This window comes from Ambystoma mexicanum, chromosome 2q (assembly GCF_040938575.1).
Source record: "Ambystoma mexicanum isolate Mex_15411 chromosome 2q, UKY_AmexF1_1, whole genome shotgun sequence".
Classification (NCBI taxonomy): domain Eukaryota; kingdom Metazoa; phylum Chordata; class Amphibia; order Caudata; family Ambystomatidae; genus Ambystoma; species Ambystoma mexicanum.
Window position 1 is genome coordinate 88,841,890 of NC_090924.1, and position 12,207 is coordinate 88,854,096.

General features: G+C 52.3%; 1 protein-coding gene across 1 annotated transcript in view; it reads right to left on the reverse strand.

Annotated features, from left to right (window-relative positions):
* The window catches only part of CCNF (cyclin F), a 212,920-nt gene that overhangs the window by 127,114 nt on the left and 73,599 nt on the right, over nucleotides 1–12,207 (reverse strand). Inside the window, exon 10 of the mRNA XM_069646925.1 lies at nucleotides 11,917–12,081. Coding sequence (XP_069503026.1) covers nucleotides 11,917–12,081 — 165 coding nt within the window. The remainder of the gene's footprint in view (nucleotides 1–11,916; nucleotides 12,082–12,207) is intronic.

Consider the following 12,207-nt stretch of genomic DNA (forward strand, 5'->3'; position numbering starts at 1 on the left):
CTATAATTGACAAGGGAAAGGGTATTGGTCAGCCATGTAAGTGCTTGCAAAACAAGTAGTTTCTCTGCAGCAGGTTTGGAAGCCCCAACTACCTGCATATGGAACAAGTTACTTACCTAACTGTTCTCCAGCATGGGTCTGGTATGGATTAACATGCTCCTGAATACTCCCCGCCAGGCTGGGAATCGTCGGTAAAAAAAATATCAGTTCCAGTATCACTTCTGAACTGTCTTTCTCCTAACAACCAATCACTGGTCTCTGGGTCATACTGCCCCCCAGCCAATGACTGCCCTCAACCTAAGCCCCTCCTCTGGCAGTCATTTTCAGATTTGGTAGCATGCAAAGTGGCAGTAGGACCAAGAGAAGAACTGCAGAGGGGTAGGTGGGAGGGTTCGCATGTGAATCCATGCCAGACCCATGCTGGAGAGCCACAGTTTCAGGTTAAGTAACGTGTTCCTGCTCCAGCATGAGTCTGGCATGGATTCACATGCTCTTAAAGAATACATAGCAGTAGACATGCACAACCACGGGAGGTGGCAAGGCTCAACATTAAGCATCGCTTACCACCTCATCAGGCTCACCCTTAAGATACAGTTTTTGCAGCACTGATTGGCCGACTCTGGACTTCTCCCTGGAATCCCCGTCGACACAGTAGAACTTTGTGATGTGTGCGTCGACCTCCACGTAGCAGCCCTGCAGATGTCAAGCAGGGGGCACACCAGGCAGGAACGCCGTAGTTGCAGCGATCATTCTGGTCGAATGGGCTCTAGGATGGCCAAGCAACGGTCGGTTTGCCAACCAGTGACAATGGGTGATGCAGCCGGAGAGCCACCTGAAAATGGAAGCCTTGGAGAGGGTCTTCCCGTGGTTCACAGGGCCAAAGTTCACAAACAGCTGTGATGTCTTCTGAAAAACACTTTCTGCGGTCCACGTAGAACTTCAGCGCTCTAACCACATCCAGCGAGTGCAAAGTCCCCTCAGCCTGCGACAGGAAGAAAACAGGTAACACAAAGTGGCACCTTGGGCACGAAGGGGGCGGGGGGGACGTCCACAGCACGACCCTCGTTTTGTGTAATGTTAAGTACAGAGGTTTACAGGAGAGCGCCTGGATCTCTCCCACTCGTTGTGCGGAGGTGACGGCCACAAACATCTTGTCTTCCACGATAGGAATTACAGTCGCGCTGAATGCATAGGCTCGAACGGAGGAGCCTAGTCAGCACTACATTGAGCTCCCACGCCGGGGCCTTCACCGGCGGGAAAGTCACTCCTTGACCAGGGAGTGCGACCACAGCGATGACCGCCGCAGCGTTCTGGTGTAGCGGGAGATAGCCGCCAGATGAATCTTGATGGGAGCGTGCGCCAGCCCCGCGACAGCAAGTACGGCAGCACCCGAGGGGCCGCAATCTATAGAGGGTTTATCTTCTGTGCAAGGCACCAGACTGTGAACCTCTTCCATTAAAGTCTGTGGCACTTAAGTGGAGACAAAGCCCTGGCAAGCACCTCCTTGAAGTCCGCCGGGATCTCGTATCCTCCAAACTGTAGTGCTGCAGGAGCCAGGCCAGCGACCCTGGTTTGTGGTGCAGAATCACGCCTCCTTCCCTGGCGAGCAGATCTGCATCCGCCGGAAGCCTGACTGGAGGGGACGCTGACAAGTCCAGGAGGTCCGGGTACCGGATTTGTCTCGGCCACGGCGGTACGACGAGGATCATCCGGCACCGGGACCGTCTGAGTCGACTGATGAGTCGCAGAAGCAACGGAGGGAACGCATAGAGAAACATGCCGCCCCACGGGAAAGAGAATGCATGCTCCCCGGCTGGGGAAACCTGCTGGTGAACCTTCAGCACTTGGTGTTCATCACCATCGCAAACAGATCGATGTGGGGATTGCCCCATCGTCGGAACAGGAGATCCACTTGATCCCGCCAAAGCTCCCACTTGTGACACGAGCGCAGCTCCCTGCTGAGGGAGTCGGCAATGTTCTTCATTCCCGCCAGATGAAACAGGACGAGGAATATCACCTGGGCCACGGCCCAGTCCCATAGCTCCAGAGCCTCTCTGGAGAGTGCTGGGGACATGGTGCCCACCTGCTTCCGGATGTAGAACATCGTGGTGGTTTGGTCCATGAAGACCCGTACCACCTTGCCCTTGAGGGCTGGAAAGACTTGAGGGCCCAAAACCCTGCCCGTAGCTCCAGAAAGTTGATATGTAACGACTTCTCCTCCGGCAGCCACAGGCCTATTGCGTGGAGACCTCTGATGTGCATGCCCCAGGCTTCCAGGGCGTGCACATCAGAGGCGTGACAGCTTCCTGATGAGGTGGGGTCTGGAAGTCCGTGCCCGCCGAAGGATGCGTGCGGCCACCCCACCACCATCGCCGACTTTAGTACGAAGGGGAGGGCCTTGAACTGAGTGCTGCACTTGAACCACGAAACGCAGGAACTTGCGGGGTCGTTTGTGAATGGGGATGTGAAAGTAAGCATCCTCCAGGTCCAATGATGATGACAGGAAATCCCCTTCTTCCAGCTGTCCTAGCACATGCTGAAGGGTGACCATCTGGAACTTCTGGGATCTGATGTACTTGTTCAAGCGGCGGCGGTCCAGGATGGGCCTCCAACAACCAGTCTTCTTGACGAGAAGTACTGAGAGTACACCACGGAGCCTCTTTGGGAAGAGTTCCATCGCACCCTTCCTCAGCATGGCCCACACCTCCAGCAGAAGCTGGGGGACGTAGTTTTCCTGTCTGGCCACGGGTGGTATACGCACACTTCCGTTGGAAGTGCAATGTGTGTCCGTGGACGAGAGCGTCCAGCACCTAACTGGAGATGGTCTTCCACACGCCGATGAAGTTCGCCAGCCGGCCTCCCATTGGGGTGTGGGCCTGACGTCCACTCAGTCATGCTTCGCCATGGAGGAGCCCATTTGGTGACAACCACCTCTGGGCTTGCTGCGGCCCCTGTAGGCCTCCTGGGTTGAAGAGCGGGCCGGTTTACGGTAGGATGACGAGAATCCACCAAAGCCTTTGGAGGAACCCTGGGATGTTCCTCCAGAGGTCCGAAAGTATGGCCGTCACTGCTGAAGCGCGGGCCATCTCGGTATCCCCCTTGATGGTCCGAAGACTCATCCACAGTCTTGCCAAACAAGTTATCCATGTCGAAGGTCATGTCTAACACCTTTGACTGCACATCCAGGCGGAAGTTCGTGGCATTCAACCAACCCCGCCAACCAAGGCATACAATGTTGTCTATCTGGCGGAACCCAGTGTTGGCTAGGTCTGTGGCCACCATGATGGCATGGTCCGATGCCACCGCGCCTTCCTGCAGAATCTCAAGCACTTCCGCTCTTGTCAGGAAGTCCAGGGGGGAGCGATCTTGAACCACAGCTCCCCGTCGTAATGAGCCACAATGGCGAGGGCGTTGACCACCTTGATGGTCATCGGTGCCGGCGAGAGGACCCGTCATTCCACGGAGTCCAGCTTCTTTCCCTCTGTCCGGGTGGTTGGGGGGGCGGGGTGGACAGAGGATGTCGACGCAGACGAACCTGCAGACTTCTTCCTAGCCGCCGCAGAGACCGCTGAATCTGGGGAAGGCTGTGATCTCAAGCACTTGGGTGCAGAGTCCGGCACCCTGTACCATTTCTTGTACCAGTCCCTCTCCGCCTGGGCAGAGTTCTTCATGACGAACAGTCCCTAAACCCAAATGTCGTCCAACAGTGGGATAGACCGCACGATCTTCCTCTTGGCTTCCCTGTGCTGGTACAGGAAGCCCTCCTCCTTGGGAGCCAGATGGAACAACTCAGAGGTGCTCGAGATCATGGCATGAAACAAGCCAATCTTGTTGGCGGCGAGGCTATGAGTGGCGGGGACGGGGCATACAATCCGCAGCAGTCATTGTCCGTAACCGTTGTCACTGTATCCGGTTCAGTCTCGTCCCTCGGTGGAGGGGAGGGAGGCGATGGATTGTGCGGGGGTTCTCCCGGCTGCCCAGGTGTCGCAGGGTCTCCCACCGGCGACAGGGGCATACTTGTCCGAATCTCTGAGCACAGTGTGCAAAGTCTGAAGGATGTCAACTGAAATGTCTGCCGGAGGCAGCAGAGGCAGCTGCGGTGGCTGCAGCAGAAAGGACGGGGGCAGTGGTGTAGTGTCCTCTAGATCCTAAACGCCCTGCTCCTCGTCAGTGTCTTCATCAGTCTCCACATCTGCCTAGTCAGTGTCCATACCGTAGGACCTGCTCTCAACTGACCTTTTATCCACAACGGTCTTAACAGCAAGCTCCTCCGTGCAGGACTACTGTGCCTGCCCTCCCCCCATCTCGATCAGGGGAAGACTGTCTCGGGGAGATGACCGGCATAGTCTTCACCGGCATATTCTCTATGGGTAGAAAAGAGGATTCCTCGGCCGGCAGGGAAACACTCGCTCTGGAGGCAGAAGGTGCTGGAGATGCTGCGCCTGCCCTGGCCGCCAAGGAGCCCGTGGAGCTTTGCCTTCTGTTGAGCACCCCGTCGCCTCAAAAGGTCTTAGACGACTGCTCGGCCATCTTGCGGCTGGGTGAGCGGGGCTCACCCGCTGGTAGCCACTCGCTGAGCCGCTTGCGACGGTCCTTCATGGTGCCCCACACCATATCCTTGCAGAACGCACAGGCCTCCTCCACGTGCGTCTGGTTGGTATGCAGGCAGTAGAGGCAAAGGGAATGCCCATTGTCCAGAAAAGTGTTCCGTTGGGCAAATCCTGAACAGAGGCGTCGAGTCTATCTTCAGCCAGGTCCATGTGGTGTAGGCCTCCAAGAATTTTCTGGAATCCTTCAAGAAGTGAACTCGACGATCGGTCCCAGTTAGTCAGATGATGAATCGATGGAGCTTGAGGATTGACCGAAAAACGTAAACTAAGAAAAATCACAAATGCAATAAAAGCTCGAGAGCTAAAGCACGAGGACTCCCCACACTTGAACGTGCAGTAAAAATCTGAAGATGGCTGCCAGAAGAGGGGCTTAGGTAAAGGACAGCCATTGGCTTGGGGCAGTATGACCCAGAGACCAGCGATTGTTAGGAGAAAGACAGTTCAGAAACTAAACAGATTTCTTCTTTACCGAGGATTCTCAGCCTGACGACGAGGAATATTTATGAGCATGTGAATCCACGCCAGACACCATGCTGGAGAAGTGCTTCTTCCTATATAAGACTTATGCCCATTGACTTTGGCTTAGCCTATTGTACTGAATGACTCTTCTAGGAGGATTTAAAAGTATTTGCCTGCTTAAGAATATTTGTGGTCTCTTGTAGGTTGTAAATAATCTTTTCCTTTGACTTATTACTATCTGATTCTAAATGCAACAGTGATATATTAATGTCCAGCAGCACCCAAGCAATTGGTCACCCGAGGGTGTAGGTAGTGTCTGTGGGCCATCCCAAAAGGGTACTCACTGATTTATAGATATTAAGAGTGTATTTGAGTGTTACTGTTATATTGCTCCCGTCTGAAGGCTTATTCTGACCGATAAGGTTTCTTGAATAAACAATTATTAATTTGAGTATAAAAGTTTATTTGAATACTTGTAACTGTAAATGTCTATGCAACTCCACTACAGCGCACATTGACCCGTCTTGAGATAAGCCTGGCTGCTCAACACACTACCAAAACGGTGTGGTACAGGCTTATACCAAAGGTTGGGTTTCCTATACCTGTTTGTAGTGTTCCCAGAGGGTACTGCATACAAACTTTGCCTAACAAAATGCACAACAACATGCCAAGCAGCAACTTGATGGTCCGCACCATGACGGTCTTCAGTGCCAACAGCCGTTGCAACTTGCTCAGCATGGACGCTATACTCTCTTCCAAGGGGGCCACCAGGCAGGAGACAGTGCGAGTCAGACCCCAGATCCGTCAGCAGCCGGACGGTCCTTTCGACAGCCACTTCCCTTGACTTGTATCCCTTGTAGACACAGATGGGCCGCCACCAGCACCAGGCACTTCGTGAACACCCTGGGCACAGACTTCAGTCCACAGGGAAGGGCCTTAAACTGGTAGTGCCTTCCTTGTACTAGGAAGCGCTGTAACCTTCACGTCCCCATTCACGAGAAGCATCAAAGTATGCGTCCTCCAGGTCCAGTGACGTCAAGAAGTCTCCTTCCTCCAGATGGCCGAGCATGTCCTGCAACGTGACCATCCTGAATTTTTGGGACTTGTATTTGTTGAGACGTCGCAGGTCTAAAGTTATCTGGAGCTGAGGGATATGCTGCTCCTTCCGGGCCACTGATTGTATCTGCAGACTTTCGTTGGAACTTAAAAGGTGTCCGTGGGCAAGAGCGTCCAGCACACATCGGTCAGTGGAGATTTTTACCGCTTGCTGACAAGGCCCGCCAGCCGGACCAGACGTCCTGCTTTGGGGCCTGCGTGCTGCTTTGGTAGCGGCAATTTCTGCCACCTCCACCAAAAGCCTTGGAGCGGCCTTTGTAGGCCTCCTGGATAGTGGGTCAGGAGGGTTTACAGTATGAAAAGGATCCTGCACCAAAGCCTTTTGATCTACAAGTTTTCCCTGCCAGAGCCATGAAGGGATGGGCAATGCTGCTGAAGAGTGCCCAGGGTACGGGCTGTCAGTCTTCATGGCTTGCAGCGATTCTTCGACGTTCTTCCCAAAGAGGTTGTCCCTGTCGGAGGGCATGCCCAGCACCTCCTGATGAAGTTGGTGGCCATCAACCAGCCACGACGACTGAGGCAAACACTGTTCCCCATCTGTCGGAAACCAATGCCTGTGATGTCCAGGGCCACAGTGATGGCATAGTCCGATGCCACCACACCCTCCTGGAGTATCTCGAGCACCGACTGGCTTGGTCTGGTAGAAACTCCAGCAGCGGGGCCATCTTATACCACAGACGCCCCCCGCCCCCTCCCCCCAGCCATATCTGGCGAGGATTGCGAGCATGTTAGCTGCCTTGACTGGTCGCAGAGTAGATCACTTTCCTACCCATGGCATCCAACTTCTTCCCTTGGCTGCTCGGGGGAACGGAGGCAGACGATGAGGTTAGACGACTGCTTTCTCACTGCTGCCGAAGACTACCTAGTCCAGGGAAGGCTGCGAACTTAGGCACTTGGGGGCAGACTCCGGCACCCAGTACTTTTTCACCAGCCCATCCCTCCTCGCCGGGGCAGTTTCTCATTAGTGCCAGGCCTTCATCCCAAACGTCGTCCAGGAGAGGCACCGCCAGAATGGTCTTCCTTTTGGCCTCCCACTTTCTATACAGACAACCTTCCTACTTGGTCTCTTCTGTTGACAGGCTCTGGCGACCATGATAGGATACATTTTATTTATAGCGCACCTATACAAAAGTGTTTGAAGGCGTGTCAAGGTATGGGAAGGGAACAAGACAACGATCTTACTAGTCCGTGACATTGAGATAGCGCAAGTGTAGGTTTGCCAGTGCAGTTGTGAAACTGGGAGGGCAGTTGGGTAACCAGTGCAGTGTCAGACAGGAGATCAGCTGGGACGAGTGCGAGATAGAGATGCCTCCAGCTCTTTGCTTGGAAAAGCGATTGACCCTCAGGAAGTTGCCGGTGGAAGAGCGAAGAGCTCGAGTAGGGAGATGCTTCAAGAGAAAACTAGAGACATTTTGGTCCAGGCCCCAGAAGGCCTTGTGGACAATGCAAGGGGTCTTGAATTTGACCCTTGCAACCTCTCGGAGCCAATGGAGAGATTTCAGTGATGGAGAGATACAATCCCTGGGCTTGAGGCCAAGGACAAGTCTTGCAGTCCTGTTCTGGAGGAGTTTGAGAGGACGGAGAGTAGAGGCAGGCAGATTTAAAAAGAGGCTGTTAGTCAAGCCTAGAGAGGTCCAGAGCTCTAGAGACAGTGAGCTTTGGGGGGAGGGGGTGTTAGGAAAGGAAGAATACCTCTCAGGAGGTAAAGTTGGTAGTTTGACTTCTTGGAGAAGTCAGAGATGTGAGGAGAAAAGGAGAATGTGGAGTCCAAGATAACACTGAGGTTCTTAGCCACGCAGGTGGGAGAAGGAAGAGGACCAAGGGAGGCCGGCCAAAGAGTGCAGGGAAAGAGGTGTAGGTGTGCCTTTAAAGGAAGATCTGTCTTGCTGGTATTCAGGCAGAGATCATTGGCGGCGCACCATTCATTGATTGTAGATTATCAGGGATGAGAGGAGGCGGCAGAGGGGAGCATAAAAACAAGATGGGTGTGAAGTATTGACCAACAAAGGAGAAAGGTTAGACCCCTGGGGAACCACGCAGGTGGGGAGAGCAAGCTGGAGGAAGGGACCAAGTTGGACCTGGGAGAGTTGGTCAGAGGAAAGAGGTCAGCCCGGCCAGAGCCTAATCAGGGATAACCAGGTTACCCATGGCATGGAATGACCCAACTTAATCTGGGAGAGAAGCCCTCGGTGGCGGAGAGATGCCGTCGTGTCAGTTGTCGCCGTGTACGTCCCTGTATCCCTGGAATGGGGAGAAAAAAAAAAAAGGAAAAAAAAGAAAAAAAAAAGGCTTGTGTTCCGAGGTTGATCCAGCACCTTAAGCCACTGGAGGTGTTGGCATACTTTTCTGGATTTCCGACACCAGGGTGCGCGTGTTGCGAGGATGTCAGATACATCCCCGCAGGTGATGTGGGGGGCAGACTTGCAGGGCCCAGCGCCCACGTCAGCATTTCCGCCGCTGTTACCCTCAGAGTTTCAGATGCCCCCTTGGGCATTTCCACTGTCGTTGTCGTTCCCCACATCCTCTGGGATCGTGTGAACAGACACCAGGTCCTCTGCATCCGAGGAAGAAATATCGGTGCCTTGGAGCATGGTGGAGGCCTCCACCCCTACCCCCCTTTTTTGCATCCTGAGGAAACAGTCTCAGGCTTAAGGATGGCATCCTCTACTCTGGCGTCTTCACCAGTTTGGCCAAGGCAACCCGCCTACTCTAGGTGACGTAGAGGCCCCCTGGACCAGGTCAGCCCCCTTTGCCTTTGAGAGGGCGGCCGCCACCAGCTCGATGCTGAGGTCTTCGCTTGGACGACCTGGGCCTTCAGGGGCAGGTCGTACACCTTTCACCTGTGCTTTGGCTTGCTCCGGCTTCTCCCGCAGCTTCCCTGGGTTAGCAGATTTCCTCTTCGAGGAGAGGCTGAAGCAATGACTGGAGATGGAGGCAGACTGAAGATGATCGTGCACTGCCCGTCGCAGGACCCGCTTGAACGGCGACCCAGACGGAAAATGACCTGGCCTGGTCTTGGGACCCCACAGATGGAGCGCCCTCAAAGGACTTTGAAACCCGCTCTTTGGACCACCCGGTCCTGGGTGAGGCATGCCGCCAACCTACTGTGACTATCCTCGACAGCCCGCTTGGAAAATCCAAGGCAGATCATCTGCTTCCCTGTGGTCCAGATGGAGACAGTCACTGGGGGGGTTTGTCCTCCAGAAACACAAGTTCTTCAATCTACAGCAGAGCTTGAAGAAGGAGCCTCCCCTCCTTCCTCCGACATGGTACAGCGTAGGCCAGATAACCCTTTGGAATCTTCAATGCAAATTTGACGATTCTTGCCCTTGAGGAGCATTGAAAGACGCTGACAAAAGGATCCCTGTTTGCCAGTCTGCTAGGGAGAATTCTCAAAAATGTGCCAATTCCCTTCACCTTATAGATCCCCAGCAACTTTGCTGGATTTTGAGGACTTGATTTTTTTTACCTGGAGCGAGCGACACCTTCCCACTCATGCATTTTGATGTGCGTTTTACTCGCGTCATTTGATTATGGAGACAGCTCCATAGGCATCATCTTTTCATTTGTGTCACACAGCACCCTCAGTGCAGTGGCACAGGGAAGCCTTTCAGGCTTTCCCAAGGTTTAAATACCTTCGCTGGGATCAACTACTGTTTCCCAGAGAAAGTAAAGTGAAATTCACTTTAGTAGTCATTCCTATACCCAGCACACCCTATCTTACAATAGCGTGCTGGAGGGGTTACTTAGCATCCCCTATGTCTAGATACTCATGTAGCAGTGGTTTTACAACGAACTACCATGATTTTTCCCGACCGCAAACACCAGTAGCGTTAAATGCAGGAGCCATGTTTTTCAAGATGGCATCTGACCCTCTTTGTTTAAACAGGTCCCGGTCTTTTTCACCATTTCTTTTTGGAAAGGTCCTTCAAGAGTTTGTCACTGCACGCCAAACCAGGTTTGGTCCTTTGTTCCATCGTCCTTGGTGGGCTTCAGGGCTGAAGACCGCCTCTGGCACCCGAGTATCTGGGGGGGGGGGGGGTTTGGGGTCAGGGTACGGTCGGGGGATCAGGAAGTGAGGGGGGTGCCCGAAATTCCTGGTGCTTAGTCTCCTAGGAGACCCAAATGCACTCTGGCGTGATTGGCTGGCTGACTGTCGGGCAAGGACACCACCCTGCTGGCTGAGTGGAAGCGAGGCTGGAATGAATGGGAGGAAGCTGGATAAAAAGGAAAGTCTCTTGGCTTGGAAGGCAGAGTCAAACACTGGAACGAAAGAACCGAAGAGCTTGAAGAAGGCTGCTGCAACTCCTGGACCGTTGGTTTGCCCGGTGAAGCCCTGCTGCAAGTCCAAATTGCCAAGTTCACCTCAACCGAGAAGCCCCTGCAAGGACGACTTCTCCCTTTGAGTTGGTGGGACCAATCAACTCAACAATAAGCCACCTGGATACTCACCTCAGAGCTGGTTGACTTTTCCTCTGCGTCCTGCAAGAAACTGTAGAACCAGGGAGGGACACCAGTTTGTGTGCTTGACTTACAGCTACCGGAATTGAATATTTGCCAAGCTTAGACTGTTCAAGTGCAGGAGCCCCCCACACATCAGACGTCCTCCCTCTTGTCCCCACACCCGAGGCCAAGGAACAGAGATCTGCAGGAACAGAAGTCATCAACTGCATCTTTTTCTTCATTTGTAAAGATACTGTAAAACCAGACAGTACTTACTTCTTGCGGTGAAAGTGCTTGAAACTTTCCCAACTCACAGGCCCGATCAGCATGTGACCCAGCATATAATTCTTCTGGTTACAAACTACTCCTAAGAACTTGTGCAGAGACTTTTCGACGTTGGCCTATCCTAATGAATGGACTCTTTTGGTGTCCAAGAATAACTTGTAACCTTTCATTGTCTAAATAACCCATGCCATTTTGGTCCACCTTCAAAGTAGTCTGAATGCTTCAGAAACTTAAAGTATATAATACTGAAGTATATTTGTGTATGATATTTAACTGCCTCCTAGTGAATGTTTTATAACTGACTGTTGAATAAAGTAATAAGTATTTGAATAAGAAACCTTGCGCGTAAGAGTCTAATTGTAGACCTCTGTAACGCCATTACAGCTCACATTCCCTTTTGAGATAAGCTTGGCTGCTCAGCACCACTACCAGAACTGTGTAGTACAGACTTATACCAAAGGTTGGTTTTGCTTACACCCGTAGTCATAGTTGCTTGTAGTATTCCCAGGGGGTACTGCATTCAAACTTTGCCTAACACGGTCTAAGGAGCAAAAGAGCACACAGGCTCTATATGACAGAAATAGAACTTTTTAATTTAACAAAGCACGAAAACGAAAAAAGCTCAGAGCAAAATACCAGGACTCCCAACACTTGAACGTGCGGTAGAAATCTGAAGATGGCTGCCAGAGGAGGAGCTTAGGGAGAGGGCAGTCATTGGCTGGGGGCAGTAAGACCCAGAGTTCAGTGATTGGTTTAAAGGAGAAACACAGTTTGTAAGTGAAAGTGAAATTTTTCTTGAAGATTTCCAGCCTGACAATGAATATTCATGAGCATGTGAATCCATGCCAGACCCCATTCCGGTATAGGATATCTTGTGCACATAAATTGTAAGATCCCCATGTTTCTAGAAAGGTAAATTGACACATGCAGGTAAAACAGAAAACCAAGAAACCAAGCATTCCCCCACCGCCACAAGACACTACTAATCAGATCTACCACTCACCGAGTGCAAATTACCATGCAAGCAATGCCAACCAGCTGGAGTCTGGCTCGAGCCACTGAGCGCAGCTTCAAGTAGCGGTCAACACATCCTACTGTCATGTGAAGGCAGAGGCTGGAAAAATCCTTCATGGTGGCGACTTCCACTAGCCAGTCAATCAGAATGTACCTGAAATCAAAAACATTAGATTAGTCAATGCATCAACCCTTTTTGATTAGACAACACTCACAACACACACACACACACACGCTGCAGAGCACAGGAGGAACAGATCAATGAAGAATTCAGAAAAAT